The sequence below is a fragment of the Lagopus leucura genome, unplaced genomic scaffold, assembly GCF_019238085.1.
Source record: "Lagopus leucura isolate 7727_CA_CO unplaced genomic scaffold, USGS_WTPT01 Super-Scaffold_100002, whole genome shotgun sequence".
Lineage (NCBI taxonomy): Eukaryota > Metazoa > Chordata > Aves > Galliformes > Phasianidae > Lagopus > Lagopus leucura.
The window spans coordinates 53,356,610-53,374,953 of NW_024962263.1; the positions used below are offsets into that span (position 1 = coordinate 53,356,610).

At 36.5% G+C, this 18,344-nt stretch overlaps 1 protein-coding gene across 1 annotated transcript in view; it reads left to right on the top strand.

Annotated features, from left to right (window-relative positions):
* The window catches only part of RP1 (RP1 axonemal microtubule associated), a 218,102-nt gene extending 203,253 nt beyond the window's left edge, over nt 1-14,849 (top strand). Inside the window, exons 53-62 of the mRNA XM_042869486.1 lie at nt 264-323; nt 641-819; nt 1,774-1,996; nt 6,349-6,503; nt 6,663-6,738; nt 8,420-8,498; nt 8,707-8,989; nt 11,080-11,158; nt 13,615-13,690; nt 14,728-14,849. Coding sequence (XP_042725420.1) covers nt 264-323; nt 641-819; nt 1,774-1,996; nt 6,349-6,503; nt 6,663-6,738; nt 8,420-8,498; nt 8,707-8,989; nt 11,080-11,158; nt 13,615-13,690; nt 14,728-14,800 — 1,283 coding nt within the window. The 3' untranslated portion in view covers nt 14,801-14,849. The remainder of the gene's footprint in view (nt 1-263; nt 324-640; nt 820-1,773; nt 1,997-6,348; nt 6,504-6,662; nt 6,739-8,419; nt 8,499-8,706; nt 8,990-11,079; nt 11,159-13,614; nt 13,691-14,727) is intronic.
* The last annotated feature ends 3,495 nt before the right edge of the window (nt 14,850-18,344 follow it).

Here is an 18,344-nt window from a genome sequence, read left to right on the forward strand (position 1 = left end):
CAAGTGAAAAACACTTGAACCTTCAGGTTACAACCACTTCACAGTAAAGAGGTAACACTAGAGTCACTTCATTAAATAGGTGATGTATAGATGTTACTTAGATAGAAAATCACATTGTACACTTCCTATTAAATCTTTAATCTATATGATACAGTACTTAGTCAATTGCCTCACTAGACATGAATGTACACATTTATTATTACTTGGATACCGTTTTACAAAATTATTAATTTGGTCTTCAATCTTTTTCTTTTTTTAATTAGAAATCCAAGAGCAGAAGAGCACTTCTGCCTATCCTCTAGGAAAAGAGCAAAGGAATTCAGGTACAGCTTCCGGGATTGCATCCACTGTCTCATTCATCAGTTTTCAAGTAATAATGGGAGAATGTTTTCATCACAATATGGCATTATATTTAATGATAGTGACAGTATTTGCCCTTTTGTAATAGTGCGAAATATCAATATATTAGGAAGCTGATCTACATACAAATGAAATGCTTATGTAATAATGCTTATATAATAATGTACACTAAAATACATTTTATGAATTTTATATCAGGTTCTTTGATTAACATATGAAATTAGGAATACCTTTTAATCTTTATTTTTCCCATTTTATTTTCTCTATTTTAATTGCTCAGAAGGCAGATGGAGGATTTATTTCACAAAACATCACGATGAAACAAAAAAAGACTTTGAAAAGTTGTCAGAAAATATATCCAAGTTGGTTATGGTTTTTTATGGAAGCAACGGCAAGTCAAATCCAGTTTCCATGGAAAACAAACTGGAACATCAAGCTAAGAACCAAATAACATACGATGTAAAATAGTATATAGACTTGTCTGTATTTGCATTTTCTTTAAGTTTCCTTATTCAGAGAGATAATAACATATATAGTATATAATGTAAATATTGCAGATGTTATCCTTTAAATATTCAAATATATGAAATTTTGAATTGTGTTCCAGATTTCTTTCTTTTTATTTTTCAAGTTCACATTGATCAAGTATATTCTTTTTTTATGTCAACAAATAGTCATAGTTAATAATGCATCTCAATTTACATGACATTAAGTATTTACATTAAGAAATCAATGCAGTATGTAATTTGAATTTGATAGAATAATTCCAGTAAATGCCCCTGGAGTACAAAGATAGTTTTTCTGTGTCTACAGTCAGCCTGGTTCTACTGCATTTGAGCCCATTGAATTTTTGCATCAGGACTGATGCTAATGGGGCTATAAAGTGACTGAAGGAACTGGGGCTGTTTAGTGTGGGGAAAAGGAGGCTGAGGAGAGACCTTATTGCTCTACTCCAGTATCAGAAAGGTGCTTACAGTAAGAGCAGGGTTGGAATCCTCTCTTCTCTGGTGACAGGTGACAGGACAAGGGGAAATGGCCTCAAGTTGCACCAGGGTAAGTTTGGGTTGGATATCAGGAAAAACTTCTTTCCAGAAAGGGTTGTTAAGCACTGGAATAGGCTCCCCAGGGAGGTGGTTGAGTCACCATCCATGGATGTGTTTAAAAACCGTTTGGATGTGGTGCTCAGGGACATGATGTATCAGAGGGTTGTTAGTTGGGGTAGTATGGTTAGGTCATGGTTAGACTCAATGATCTTTAAGGTCTTTTCCAAATTGAGCAATTCTATGATTCTACATCATTGCTGATCCCTTGGGAGAAACTTTCCCTTTCCTTAAAATTAGTTACACATGTGTCTATGTATCTTCATTTCTAACTTACAGGGCTTTTCTTTTTTTTTTTTTTTTTACTTCCTAGATAAATTTACCATCTGATTTGGGTATCATTTATAAAGTCAGACTTGGATTCCAGAGTTTGGAAAGCAGCATATCACACTTGTCTCTTCATCACTTTAAAATGCAGAACACAGCAACCCTGGATACCTTTAGTCTCACTATAAATAAAACACTTCCTCTTTCTCTTAATGGAGACAGATGGATTGAATTCCCTGTAGAGTGGCCATTAAAAGAAGCACTTTCTGGTAGGTAAGAACATACATAAAGGTAGTAGAGTGGTCCCAGAAGTTAACATGTCTTGATATAACAGTTTATCAAAACAGAAAATTTTATTGACTTTATTTAATGATTCATAAAGTCTGGATAAGAATTTAAAATGTGTTAAGGAAAATACTATCAACTCAGCTTAATTCCTGTGTATCGTAAAGTGTGAAGTGCAATACTTACTTGCTTATACAGAACTGTTATTAAAAGCTATATAGAATAATGTTAAGGTATATTTCTTTCTTGTAACATCATAATATTTCTATTCTGTGTTTAGTCCTCAGCTGTTCATATTACTGATATTAATAGCATGATTTTTATAGCATTACTATTTTTATATCTTCCTATTAAGTGATTTTTTTTGTTTGTATGTTCCAACCAATATTCTTGGTGAAATAATTAAAAAAAAAAAGCTTAAAATGACATATAAACATAAGTTTTATCATTACTCTTATGCACTCCAAACACTTATGTCTGTTCAAATTAGCCCAACAACTGTCTTTCATGTTATCTTTATTAAGCAATATAAAAGAAATCCTTTCACCTAAAAACTACCATATCTTCCATACTTTTGTAATGTGATTCTCATTAAATGCTACCATTGGAGAGAATGATTCTCAATAAACATATCAAATAATTATATTTAATGTTAAAATAATTTATGTCTGAGTTTCATGCAGAAAACAAATGAGTAAAGAATAAGTCAGTTATTCTGACTTATTCAGTGATATGGATAAGGTGTTAAATGAATGACTCCAATACTCTTTGGACTAATGACCCAATTTTAGTGAGATGTTTATCAATGTCTAGTTATAAGCATACAAACAGTAGAATTAATGGTGATTCTTTTCTTTTTTCCATATTATTAATGCAAATTAAAATATAAATGTCATATTTTATATGGCTTAGAGTTGTGATTTTCACTTGAAGAAAAGACTTGCACAGTATAGATACAGAGTAGGGTGTCACGGCTTTTGTCGGCTATAAGCAGGTTTGAAAAAAAAAAAGTCCTTCAGATTAGCACAAGCACAAGACTTCCCCTTGCAAAAGACAGATCACTCTCATGAAGCTGTATTGAAGGTAGATGTAGATGCACACAGAAACACAGGCAGTAAGATGCAGTATGGAAGATAAATAGGCAGAGAGATTGGAGCCCTAATTACTTTGGTTCTGGCTCCATCACTGACTTGCCTGAAAAAAAGTCACTTCCCTATTTTCTGTGGGTTGGTTAAAAAAAACACAGGGAAGGTATAGTTATTATATGATCTATGTGATTAAGTAAAAGAGAAAACAAAAGTTCGTTGTTGTTGCATGTGTTTCCTTCCACATATGCTTTAGAAGTCCTCATTGAGGAATTTGTAACCACAAGGAAGAAAAAAACTAGGACAATGTGAAACACATTCCCCCAGATCTTTGCCATTTTATGTCCAGGAGCCTTAAGCAGCTCCACAGCAGGTGGCCTGCATGGAGTTCAAAGTGATCTTTTAGAAACAAACCTACTTGAAATTTATAGTGCTAAACAGATATGCTTCTCTGCCAGATTTCTAAATCTAATTTATTTTCTCCTTGGTTTTCTTTTTTTCAGCTGAAAGAAAACCAGTAATGCATTAATTGGAATGAAAAGCAGCTGATCATAATCACTTTAACTAAAACCTGTGTGCTGTTTAATTTCAGATGCAGCTTGGTATACCATCATTCTTATAGTGCCTTAGAATTTCATTTCTTGGTTTCATTTCTTCTTTTTTTTTTTTTATTCTGTACTTGAGACTGTGATGAAGCATATTCCAATGGCTAATTTTAAGCTATCAAAATGCAGCTGATAAAACACGGTGCGAATCCTTGAGAAGTGGCAGTGTACCAGCTCACGTGTGCCTTTTGGGTGCATTAATAGGAAGAGGCCTCCAACTGAGTATATACAAAATAGTTCCTCTGTAGTGTCCCTTCCTTTGAGATTGCTTACACCTCAAGAATCTCCAGAGATGAAGACATGCTCTCTCCCTCATTCATGTGGTTGTACAGAAGGTGAATGAACTTTGCACTACTGTAGCTTTGAAGACAAAACAATGAACTAATGAAAAGATTAAATAAAAACATATTCTGCTACTTAGAAAAAGCAGATTTTTTTTCACAAAATTAAAATAGAGCTATAATTCACACAGAGATGAAATCGTCAGAATTTTATAAAATTAATTTGTCCCACTGAATGTAATTTCTTTTCAGAGATTTCCTTTCATTTTCCTCCTTCCAGTCTATTATATTCACTACAGATATAAAAGCTCATTTGCCCACTTATATGATTGTTTGATCCCACTACCTGAACAAAGACACTTTTAAAGAATTTTAGCACTCTACCCTTTCCTTCGTTGGTTTCCTTCCCTTGTCCTTCTTTGTACAATTTATCTATCAGTTATATCCACTCTTTAGTCTTGTCAGTCTGGTTCAACTCAAGCTTCAGTCAGCTACAGACAGTCAAGGCCATCACAAGCTATAGATCTTATTTCCCCTGACCAACCTCGTCTGGGGCCTCCAGCCACCTCCTTCTGCACATGAGCATAGGACAATCACTTAAAGTCATACCTGAGTTATGCTAGATGTACACTTGCTTTTACTCCTGTCTCTGGCCCTGTATCCTGAATGGATTTAAAACTTATGTTATGGCCCTGTGTTCAGTTCTGTCTCTGGCCATTTCTCTGTCCCTTTCCCCTGTTGTTCCCAATTGGACCATCAGGATGATTTCTGGGTCTGTTTCATCTTTTGCCATGTTTGGAACTGTTAATGGCACTGCCTGCCATGTACAGACATTGCAGGACTGTTTCCTGGACACGAAGGGCACTGCTTAGCTGGGGTCACTCCCAGATCCAGTCTCATCCTCCCTAATGGAACAGTCTCACTTGGGTGTCCCTAACACTGACCCTCAAAGTGAGTCTCCTGAATGCCATCCTAGCTTCACATCTCAGGTTTGAGATCTGGAAGTTTGCATCAAAACAGAGGTCAAGTATAATAAAAATAGATCACTTATAAAATCAGAGATACAGCCAAAAATAACATTACCCAGATTTCTTTCTTCTGTGTTGTGACCTAGTGATTGCATTGCATTGCATCCCTGACCAAGTATAGTTTTTCTTCTCCTCATTCTTCACCTTCTTTGAAACAGTACCATATCCCATTCAGTCATTGTATTTCATCTTTTCTCCAATATCCTACCATGCCATGATTTATTATTACTTAGGCAGCATCAATTTTTTATTTCCGTTTTAAACTTAGCTCTCTCCTGGGCTTTTTGTAAGCTTTACCTTTCCAGATAAAACTGTATACCTCTTTGGCACTTTGGATTTATTTCCATATGCTTGCTCAATTACAGCATGCATGCATCAAGAGTCTGTTCTCTCCCCTATTACCAATGCTAGGGAATCAAGACAAGAGCAAGTTCTTGTTCTGTACACAGTATTTAGATGATCATTAGGTCTGAAAGCTGATAACAACATCCTGTTATTTGCTGTACCTATACTTTGTCTTCTTGACTTCCAAAAGGTGCAAGTAGTCTGCAAATACTCACTGCCTTTATCTTAGCTTTTTGCCATTTTCTGCAGAAACCTTCTGCAAGGCCAAGATTCATCTCCTTCCACTGAGGTGTCTATAGGAATACAAAGGAGAAGATAGATATATTATTAAAAGATTCAGAATGCTCACATAATTTGATTCTGTGAATATAATGCAAATGAACATAAACAGATGCTCTGTGAATGTATTTATTTCCAAAGGTGTTCAGATGTTCTTATCTTGTCCTCAATTAAGTAAATGTTATAACCACTGTGTAAATCATAAACTGCCCAAACTCATGAGTGCCAACTTCTGTCAAGATAGATTTGTCTTCTTGGGCTCACTCTGTTGTCAGAGGATGTACTCCTCTACAATGAAATTCAAAATAGGAATTCAGATGTTGTGAACTACATGCAGGAAGGTTTTCCCTCATGTCTTAGGTGATGAAATCTGAAGAACTCCCCAGCTAAATTTTGTCTTTGCAAAGATCCCCAAAGTGATTTATGAGTTTGGAACTCATTAAGATTTTATCTATTAGGCATTTGCCATTTAAAAGAAACAGGTAAATAACTGTGGTAATTTATCCTTTGTCTCTCATTTAAATATGTTAGAACCACTAGTGTTCAAGACATTTAAAGGATAAAATTACGGAAAAATATGGAAAAAATTGAATTTTATTATAATTGTCAAGTGTCATTTTTAATTTCACCTGACTGCACGTTGCAATGTGGTAAAATAGCTGGGCAAGGTTGTGGAATGGTATTAACATGACTCTTTCTGCTTGATATTGCAGTGGTTACGTATCATCTAACAGTATTTTCTAGAAATATATTGACTGACAGAAGTGTAGTGCATATGACTGCGTGTATACATGGTACTCATGGCGACACAGGGGACAGATCCCTTCTCTGGCCATTGCAGAATGTCCAGCAGGGAGATGACAGTGAGGTACTCTACCTTAAATTACTCTAAAATTTAGCATTTAATTTGTTCTTATACTTCCTATACATGCTTTTCAGGTCTTATACACTTAATACAATATGTTTAAGATACAATATGGTTATAAAATATGGTTTAAGATTGTAATATTGAATGCTTTTATTTTAGTCATTACTTGTCATCATGGATGCTGTTGAACTGGGAGAAGTGGACAAAATTGTTCTCGTAATCAGCAGTAAGAAAGGTAACATACTTTTCTTTCTCTCTGAAGTTAATGATGTGAATCACACAGCTTACCTCCTGTTAAAGGCAACATAATCACTGTGATTAATTTACTTTTGCTGTGTTTTAAAAATAATAATATTTTATAATGAAAAATCTTACATTTTGATGCATTAAAATCCTTGGTTCTGAAATCTGTACTTATTCTAACTTAAGAAACTGGTATTGTTCAGTTGTCCTGTGATAGTTATTTCTGCTGTTTTCCTCGGCTGTTCTGTTTTCTTGCTGTAACGTCATGAAGGGGATTTTACCTCTTTTAGGCAAACAGTAGTTTTGCCACCAAATTCCTTTGAAATTACCAAAACTTTCACTCCTCTGTGCCTCATCTGTAGGATGGTAATCATGCCATTAAGGAGTATTTTCTATAAATGTTTTCAAGTATTCCTGTAAAATATTTTTGAGTCCATTAATGAAAATTGCTGTATAATTGCAAATTGTTACTTATTATGTATTGCAGTGGACCATTTTCAGATGGCTTTCCTGAAAAGCAAGGGTTATACATTCCTATTTTCTCTGTCTTGTTAGCCTATCTGTTGGCTCTTCATAGTAATATTTTAAACTCACCACCCAGTTTCAGCCAAGTTTGAAAAATATGTATAATCATCAAAGAGGTTTGGGCACTAAGCATGTACATACTGATTGGGTAGCCAACATGTTCTGAACCACAGGATGATCTGCTCAGCCTCTGGAGGCTTCAGTAGAGGTATGATGTGAAGCTAGTTATTATAGTGGGAAAGGGAAGGATGGGGATAGCCCCTTTGAACAAAAAGTCCTCAAGACCGAAAGCTCTTTAGTGTATGAATTCAGATGTGCCCTGCAGGACTCAGATGGTGTGGGGTTTTTTTATTTATTTATGACATTTTCACAATCTGAGCTAGTTTTTCAGATCAGATGGCTCTTTCCTCACTGCATGCATGGTCCCTGAGATCCCTGAGCTTCTGATTGTCTCCATGGTCTTTCTGGGCAGGTCATGAGTGCTACACCATATCCTGAATTCCTCTCCAAGAGCCTGATACTATTACACTACCACTGATATAATTAAAGGGACTTGGATTACACCAGAAGACATTGGGATTCAGTTTGCTTAAGAGTGCTGTGTGGACAAATCATATAAAAAAAAAAGAGAAAGCAAGTAGTCTCCACAACTAGCCTCCAGCAGAAAATTCACAATTGCAATTCAAAGAGCAGTTTTTCTCATATAGCAGAGATACACAAAAAGTTGAACTTCCTTCCTACTTGTCATTCAGTAAATCTTTGTGCTGCTTGTGGAACAGAGTTCTAACTCTTGTAAACCAAGAAGGAAACATCAGACACATATTCTTGCTCTCCCTCTTCTAATGAACCTGAGTCATGCTGAATCTGTTCTGCATACCCTTCCAAGTGTGGTGAAGACATCAATCTTTTACTTCACAAAGACAAAGAAAGTGCTTACTCCTAAGTTTCTAAGTAGATGTTTTAAATAGGAACAAAATAAGGGATGTTGGGACAATACCAGGATCTTATAGAGAATTGTTACTATAAATAAATTAACAAATTATATTTTAATGTAGTATGAAAGACACTGTTGCATCATCATCAGACTCTATCTAATTCCAAGATGTGCAGTAAAACATTATAGCTATCTTTTATTTGCTTCTTTTTAGACTGCAAATTGGACATTAAAAAATTGCATTTGAAAAACTCTGTAAGGGATCATCCTATCTACGTGTTTGAAGTGAATGAGTAAGTATCTTTCGTAAAGCTAATCATTTTATAGCACAGTATATGAAAACAGTAAGGAGACACTGGATTAAATGTACCATCATGAGGTGAGTGAGCCAATGTATAGTATTTTGAAAGTCCATCTTCAACTGTTCCATATAAACTCATAGGGTTTTTTATTTAACATATGGTTTACTTACTACAAAAAATTATGGGTTTTGTTTTGCAGAGCTTTTTCTGTGGATCCAAATAAGCCAGAAATACAGAGAGAAATCCCAGTATCTTTTGTTATTGGAGGAGACAAACCAAATAATGGCATAAATGACTTAAATAAAGAAGAAAGTCAAGAAGGAAATCAGACAGAGTATACTATCAAAGTATACACAGGTCACAGAATGGGGGCAGGAACTGATGCCAATGTGCATATTGTTTTATTTGGGAATGAAGACAAATCTGAAGTGTTTCACCTCTCTCAGTCACTGGAGCATCAAGATCCCTTTGAAAAAGGAATGGTGAGCATATAGGTTTCTACCAATTTCTAGATTGGGAAAGTAAATATGAAATCTGTGCAAGAGCTTTACAAAACTTCAAGCATTTATTCTGATTTTTCATCACTACATGAGATATAGTCTCAGCTATCTCTATGTTTAGCCTTTTCTCCAGAGTAACCAAGGAACACTTTACTCCGCTGTGTCTAGCTGACTGTATTGCTGTTCTCATAGTCCTAAACACGTCCTCATATTGATTCCATTTATCTGCCCAGTTACATTTCCTTGTTCTGAAATGCACAACATGCATTGCGTGTGTATGTGCACATATATGTGCAATATTCCTTGCTGTTACACAAACTTTGAATATTATGCTTGAGAATATATCCGTCTCTTGCATCCCATCATTTTACTTTGCCATGGAAACTGATGCAGTGAGCCTCGCTGAATGCATAAGCCTACAGCCAGACAAAATGGAACCACACACGCCAACTTGATGTTGATATCCATCATACTTAGAATATCCAGAGACTTATAGTTCAGATGCAAATATATCCACAAGAATGCTGATTCTCTGCAAGACATCCTAGTTCTTCAACAGAATGCTCACATCTTTTTAATAAAAATATTAATTTGGCAAAGGAATTCCTCCATTTCCTCATCATCTGTGCAATGCAGTATAATGATGGTTACCCTTACATAGCAAGAAACAAATGCATTTCCCATACCTTTCTCCTTTAAATTTCTTGGAAGGTAATGGCTAATAATTTAAACTTCCATTACGATATCTTCCTTGTTCAATCTACTTTGTTATTTCCAGCAGTACTGAGCATCTTTTTACATGCAATTTGGTTCAAGTTTTTTTTCAGCTAGGAAATAGCTGAAAAAATAGCTGTGGATATCTTCTAAAAGATCTTTATCAGGTATTGTTTTTCACACTGACAAGATTATAAAGCTACTTAGCTCCCCCTCTACTCTGCTCTTGTGAGGCCCCATCTGGAGTACTGTGTCCAGGTCTGGAGCCCCCAGTACAGAAAAGACAGAGAGGTGTTAGAGAGTGTCCAGAGGAGGGTCACGAAGATGATCAGGGGACTGGAGCACCTCCCTTATGAAGACAGGCTGAGGGAGCTGGGGTTGTTCAGCCTGGAGAAAAGAAGGCTGCGGGGTGACCTCATTGCAGCCTTTCAGTACCTAAAGGGAGCCTACAAACAGGAGGGGAATCAACTCTTTGAAAGGGTTGATAGCTGTGGGACAAGGGGAAATGGTTTTAAGTTGAAGAAGGGAAGATTTAGGTTGGATATCAGGGAAGTTCTTTACAGAGGGAGTGGTGAAGTGCTGGAACAGGCTGCCCAGAGAGTTTATGGATGTCCCATCCTTGGAGGTGTTCAAGACCAGATTGGATGGGGCCCTGGGCAGCCTGGTCTAGTACTGAATGTGGAGGCTGATGGCCCTGCATGTGTCAGAGGGGGTGGAGATTCATGATCTTTGAGGTCCCTTCCAACCCTGGCCATTTTGTGATTCTGTGATCCTATGATACTTACCTACAGGCAGGAGTGAGCAAAAGAGTGTCTTGTCTAGTAGCACACTGAAGGTATCACTGCTCTTTGAAAAAAGATTAGATACACAGAAATTGCATTGTTAGCTAATTAGCAATTTTGCTAAGTCAATGTGAGCCAGTGACATTTTTAAAGAATGCCTTATGAAAAAGGGATCTTATTATTTTTCTTTTCATAAATCTGTAATATGAAACAAGGGAATATTTTAAATGAAATATCTGGTAGATATAATGCTACATTGTGTAAAAGCCTTTATTTTTTGCATTTCTTGAACATGTATTTATGTACTGTAAGCTGAAAAGATTATAGAAGACGTTGCATCAGTTGAAAATTCATGATATCTAGCAAAAATACTTTTCTGTTATATGGAAGTCAGGAAAGAGATAGTGATTCTCCTACTTAAGTTGAAAAGCAGAGCTTTCAGGTTTAAACAGGTTTATCCATCTATTTTGAATTGATATTTTTGCATTTCATTTAGATTTGAAGCTGACCTGAATGAAGGTATACGTTTTCAAAAATTTATGTATTATTTTCAGTAACTGTTTTTCAATATTAAAGGTTGATACATTCAAGATCAAGACTAAAAAATTAGGAAGCCTACGTTCAATTGAAATTGGTCATGATGGAAAAGGATTTGGTAAGTATACTACATGTGCTCTCTAAGCTTGTAAAAATCTTCTGCTTAAAGACTTGCCTGACATTTGGATAGGCCTTTGAAGACATGCTACTGCTACTGCTAGTTAATATGAATCTGTATACAGAGGTCAGTTTGACTTCTCTTGCTTACACTGCCCCTGTTCCTATCAGATTTCCTTTGATTTTATCTTTGCTTTTTTTCTTTCAGAGATCTAGTTAGTACATAACTCTGAAGGTATTATACTTCAGTCATTGCTCAGCCAAAGTTTTTATTAGATGTGTTGAATAACATAACTGTCTTGACACATGGCTTTTCTTCTTGTAAAAGTTAAACTATAAGGAAAACACTGTAGCACATCAGATCAAACAATGTACAAATCAAATCATGATGACAAAAACTACCCAATCATGTCAAACGTGATGGTACTTAAAACTCAAAAAATATATAATCTATTGAAATAAAATCGACCTGCTGACTTTCATTTTATTACTATTAGCTGCTGTATACAATTCAGTTTAACACCAGGGAATTCTACATCAGCAGGCTTTTGGTGCTCTGAGAGTTGCACAGAAGTCTGTAAAGTAAATGCAGGTTAAACTCTATTTGCTGGATTCTAAACCATCAATATTATCTTTCCTCCCTATATCTTGATAAGCGTAGTAATTGCAAAGACTGCCCTCATAGCAGGTGTGTGGTAATTCATGTTAAATCCATTTCTTCCTTCCTCTGTTTTCTTCTCTGAAATTGTTTCCAAATATCCCTTGTCACATCAGCTGTTATCTGCACAAGCTTCCGCAAAGGTAGCAACTCCTTGAAATGTTATGTGTGTTTGCTAATCTTTCCCATCTGCTTCTGGATTTCTTTATACCTGGAGCTTTCAGTGAGGTCTGCTGCAGTTTTGTCAATACAGAGTAAAGCATAAGCTTATAAACTTTTCAAGAGAGCAAACGTAGCTTAATATTTGTTTATAAAGTGCTGTGTAAATCTGAGAGACTGTAAAATTTTATTGCTAATAATCTTGACTTTGAATTACGGAGATTTCATGAAAGGTCATATATTCCAAGTAGAGCCTATGATATATTAAAGCATTCACAAAATTTCATTAAAGAAGTTCCGAAAATACTTTGCAATTTCAATAAATGACTCCTGTGAATTGAAGATAAAAAGCCTGGGCACCTTTACGACCTAGTTATTCTAGATACTTGTTTGAAAAAGTCCATGGAAATTGAGAAATGTTGCTAAGCCTTCACGTTTATCTAAGTTGGTACAGTACGAAAATATTTTTACATTATATTTTTAGCTTACTTAGAAATAAAATTATTTTGGTTGTTAGCCTATATATATTTTTCTCTAAATATGTGAATATGAAAATCTCTAGGATGTGCAAAGAATACCAAAATGTTTTCAGCTGCTAGCAATATCAGTGTGATTCTAATTAGTTTTTAAAATGTTGTTATTAAGTATTTGCATTGGCAAACACACCAAAAGACATCAGCATAATCTCTGCATTTCAGTATAATAAAACTTTATTTTAAAAAAATCATATTTAAATATTGCATGAAATAAAAAGCTTTAGCACAGGAATGATTGGCATTTTTTCAACCAACAAAATAGTTGGCTGTATTTAGAGTGTTAAATACTTTCTTAAAGCCAGGACAGATAGAAACATTGGCCTTAATGGAGATGCTCTTCTGAATCACTGCTACCTGAGAAATGAGAACATGAAAATCATTCTACAACAGACACAAAGAGCACAATTACACGATTTGATAGAGCAAATTCTCAGATACAAAAGACTGCTTTTTAACACTGTCATCACATCAGATATGCATTTTCGCCAGCGATGAACAAGAATCTGAATGCTGTGCTCATAGAAATCTGCACCAGTGGAGGTGACCCACTGTCACCATCCCCACTCCTGAAACACACTACCCACTGCTTCACTGTGCTTACATCCACTTCTTGGTCTCCATAAATGTTCAGCAAGTGTCGATGAATGTCAATGGTTGCCATTTTTTCCACAAGGAAGAATTCAATGACACACCTTTGCTTCACACACACTTCCATGTCTGACACCATTTGGTCAGTCTGCTCCTCTATTTCAGACTATAGAGAATGGTAAAACGGGATTTCAAAAATGTATCTGATATTGCCATGCACTGTTTCATTTGTCTTATACTGTCTCCGTTCAGTGTGGAAAAATGAGTTAAGTTGTAATAAAAGATTTCCTTTATGTTTTCTGTCAAAATCCTCACAGACTTCCTCTGTAAAACCATAAGAATTTGTTTTTCATTTGAATTATCAACATTTCAGTTGTATTACTGATAATGGGTACTTTCAAAAGTATTGAACCACACAGGTTTGGAAATGAAATGAGAAACCTTCCTTGTGCTTTATTTGTGTTTTTGATATATTTTGTATATATTATACATATTTGTTTTTTCTTTGTGTTAAAGCAAGTGGCTGGTTTCTGGAAAAAGTAGAAATCATGGATGCATCCAGGAATTCAGTGTATTTCTTCAACTGTAACAGGTCAGTAGATCATTTCACTGTTACTCCGAAGGTGCTGTTTTCTTCATCATAATAACAACTACCAGACTTTTTAGTCTCTCAGTTGTTTCTTCTCAGATTTCCTGAAGCAGTACGAATTTTTGAAACTATGCTGTGTTTCTGTCAGTCCATTCTCAGTAACTTTTGAATGTTTTGTCTCATATAAATTTGTCAGAATATACAGAGGAAGACATTATGTTTTTCCAAGTTATTAAAGCTGGGTGAGGAGTGAAACACAATTTTTGCCGAGAGAATAGCATGCCATTTTCAAGAGGTGAAAGCTGTCTGGAGAACCATTACATAAGCACTAGCACACATGTAACTATCATATCATATGTACTCAAACATGAGATGGAATTAGAAATACGAGCTGGTGGGTAGATGATAGGCTGTGGCAGATAACAAATCTAAAGAAAAAGCAGTGGGTTTTAGATTGTTCGGGTTTTCTTTTTGCACAAACGCAACACTAAAATCCTTTTGATCAATATCTATATCGGTCTAAGATATAACAGACTACCAGCTATCTAAGTGAAACATGATTACGAGTTACAAATTTTAAAAAAAGAACTTTTAATAATGTATTAATAATCTAAATACAGGAATTTATTCAGATAAAGAGTTGTTAGTGTAAAGAGATTCTAATATACAAAAAGAAAATCCACTTTGGTTTCTAGTGTCAAACTGAAACAACGCGCTTTCAGAACTTAGGGATCAAACTGAAGGGTATATTTGGAGTGACTGTCCACTACAGTATACAGTTTACAGCTTAAAACATCTCAGAGTAAACAATAGAAGCAAACACATTCATGTCTTTCTAAGTGTAAAATAAAATTTTAATTCATCTTGAGAGCAGACAAGTATCAAGACTTACAAATTCTTTATATCTAGGTTAAGAAATGTTGCCTGGTGATCTGAAAAAAAAAAAAAAAAGTAGCAAGGAATATTTGATTTAATTTTACAATCTTGGCAATTCCTGGAAGTCAAATCCAACCCTGAATTTTTTTTTTTTTTGTTTACAGTAGCTGCAAACTCTCAGTACCTGAGAGAGCCTGGACTGCAGCTCACAAGGGCCAGCTTTACAAAAATGATTAATGTCACACAGTATCTCAAAGCATATCTCTGTACAGCACTGCACTAAAATTTGCATGTATGTTCCATAAATCTTCTTCCAAAAACATGTTCTGGTACTATCTAATCTCCTAGATGCATAAATTTAGGCAAGTGAACATGAGCAAAATTTCTTAGATTGCAATATCAGTTGTGCAATAATTTGTGAAGAGAATTTACAGTTGATTTCACAGAAACACTGAATGGTTGGTAGGGACCTTGGAAGGTCATCTTTACCAACCAGTGTTGAGTGGAGGTGAAGACTTACCTCTTGCAACCTGCCAGCTTACTCACCCTAATGCAGCCCAAGATACTGTTGTGTTTTGTTTGTTTGTTTGTTTGTTTGTTTTCTGCAAGGGTACATTATTGTCTCATGTTCCACCATGTCATCTAAAACTGCTATTAGAACTGCTATTCTTTGCATTCCAAATAGAAAACGGGGATTGACAGACACAGACTGACTATACAAGCTCCTGAATAGGACATTTACCTGGAATCTCTGTGGGTTAGAGTCCAGTTCTCGCCTTAATGAATACATACTTATTCAAAATAAATAGAACAATTTCAGTAGAAGTTAGAAGACCTGATGTAGAATGTTCACTGGCCCAGAAGCTGTGGTCCACTCCTAGGATATGGAAAGCTATAAGTACACACGTCCCTGTACCAGCTCACACAAGATGCTTCTCATGTCAAAGCCTATTGGGTTAAAAAAAAAAAAAAAAAAAAAAGACAACTCTGGTATAAATGCTGACTCCAAAAGGTATTCATACTGAGAATCCAGAAAGGAGCTGTGCATCCTTTCCTAACTTGGCACTTTACCTACCAAGATTAGTTGTGTTGCAGCCTGGAACTGTTTGGCTTCAAATGTATTTCCCAGCTGTTCAATAGTGCAACTTCAGATGTGAGCTATGTTAGTGTAGTACCAGCTAGGAATCCCTCCCATTCTCACTGCTTGATCATAATGGCATCAGCTATTCTGGCACAAGCCTTGCAAAAGTGCTAGAAGCGTAAAAATGTTTGGGAAGCCTCTTTAGGAAATGAGTACAATTGCCTTCATGATTCCAGTTAACCAGTCTACCTGAGCTCAGGTCTGTTTCTCGTGTAGTCAATGGTAAAAATTCCATAGGCTGTTATGGGGAAAGAATCCACTGTATGTCCCAGTATTTTCTTAGCCAATGAGGTGGCATTAGAAGCATGGAGTATACAGACAATAACTTGCTAAAACAGGACATATTTCCTTACTCTAAAATATCCTAATTTTCCCCACTCCATAAAAAAATTTACTTGTCACCTGTTGTTAAGCAACCTAGACATTAAATATATGTATCTTTGTTTAATATATTTATACAGTTCCTTTTAAACCATGCATATATGGATAATAAAATGATCACTCTTTTCATCATGTTGGTTACTCCTGTATAAGTCAGTGCTGAAATTCTTAATCCAAAAGTGAAAAAGCAGGCTTTTATTATTTGTTTCTTTGATAACTTCTGTGTATACTGTATCTATACAGTATATATAAAGTGGAAGCTATCAGCTCCAGTCCAGAATATGCATATTCTAAAACAGAACAGGGGATCATGCTGTGCAGGGGGGTTCCTGCATGAAGGAACCCAGGAGAGAGCTGCCAGGAGCCAGCAACCCTCACCAGAAAGGTTGATGGGGTGTAGGCAGGGCCCAGACCCCGAGTTACAGGGATTTCCAAAGCCTGGAAGTCTCCACAGGGTCTGAGGGCAGAGGTGGGTGTTTGTCACAGGTGCATGTGTGCCCAGCTCAATGCACTTTCTGAGCAAGTTGCCATATCGATTCAGCAGAGGAAGGGGATGTACTTCTCAGTGACACAGAAGAAGAAGGGAGTATTGCCACTTTAAGAAGCAGCAGGGAAATGCCTGTGAATTGTCTCAGAGGAATAAAGGAGGACTGCTCTAGGAAGACAATGTGGCCAAAAGCTCTGCTGAAGTGTCACTACACGGATACACACAGCTAGGAAAACAACCAGGAGAAGCTGGAAACCATGGTACAATACAAAATCTGTCACTTAATCACTATCAGGGAAACACAGTGGGATGAGTCACACAACTGGAAGACTGCTATCAAGGGCTATAAGCTTTTTAGAAGAACAGGGGAAGAAGAGGCAAAGGTGTTGCCCTATATGTTAAGAAATAGACAGCTGTTTATGAGAAACAGCCATGATCAGGCTAAAAAGTTTGTGAGTTAAAGTTAGAGATTGGTCTAACAAAGGGCATCTGATGGTTAATGTCTTCTACAGACTGCCTCATCAAGGGGAGCTTGTTGATGAGGACTTCTTGCTTCAGCTACAAGAAGCATCACACTCTCAGGCACTCACACTGATGAAAATTTTCAACTATCCATTTTCTGCTGGGAAAGAAATACAGTGGGTTGTAAGCAATTCAGGAGACTCCTGGAGTGCACTGAGGATAACTTCCTGGTCCAGGCATTAGACAAACCATCCAGAAGAGAAGTGTTACTGGACCTGGTGCTCACCAATGCAGAGATCATTGAAGAGCTTAAGACTGAAGGCAGTCTGGGTTGAGTTCATGATCTCAAGGATTAAGGACTGGCAAAAAGCAAAGTCAAGATCTTGAATTTCAGAAGAGCAAACTTCTGTTTAAGAAATTAGTGGGAGGGATCCCCTGGGAAGCTGTCTTTAGGGACAAAGGAACAGGTCAGGGACAAAAGAATGGAGCAGAGCTGGCAACTCTGCAACTCTTTAAGGATACTTTTCTTAGAGTACAAGAGCCATTGCATTTCTTACATATATGCACTCCATGCATATATGTAAGAAATATAGAAGGAAGACAGGAAAATGGCATGGCTGAATAATGACCTAATGGCCAAACTCCATAAATGTCCAGGCAGTGAAAGAAGAAATTGTTGGCATGGGAAGAATATAGGGATTCTGTCTGGAAGAGCAAAGTGATGGAGCACTTCTCCTACAAAGAAAGGCTGAGGAAGCTGGTTTTTTTTTTCAGCCTGCAGAAGAGAAGGCTCTAGGGAAAGCTCAGTACTTAAAGGTCTTTCAGTGCTTAAAGGGAGCTTATAAAAAAGGCAGAAGCTCATACTTTACATAGTCTGATAAGACAAGGGGGAGCAGTTTTAAACTAAAATATAGGAGATTTAGGTTAGATGCTAAGAGAAAATTCTTAGGCATTCTGGGCATAGGCTGCCCAGAGAGTCATGGATGCTCCATCCCTGGAGACATTCAAGGCCAGGTTGGATGGGGCTCTAGGCAGCCCACTCTAGTGGGTGGCAGCCCAACCCACAGCAGTGGAGTAGAACTAAATGAGCTTTAATGTCCATTCCAATTCAAGACATTCTATGTTTCTCTGGTTCTATGATTGTATGACAAGTTTTAATCTTTTTTGCCTTGTAGGTGGCTTGCTGGGGATGGAAGCGATGGTAGCACCGTAGTGCAACTTTACCCATAGCTGCTCATTTTCTGATTTTTTGATAGTGTGCTGCTTCTCCAAATTCCTGCTTGTTTGATTTACTTGTATGTTATAATTCT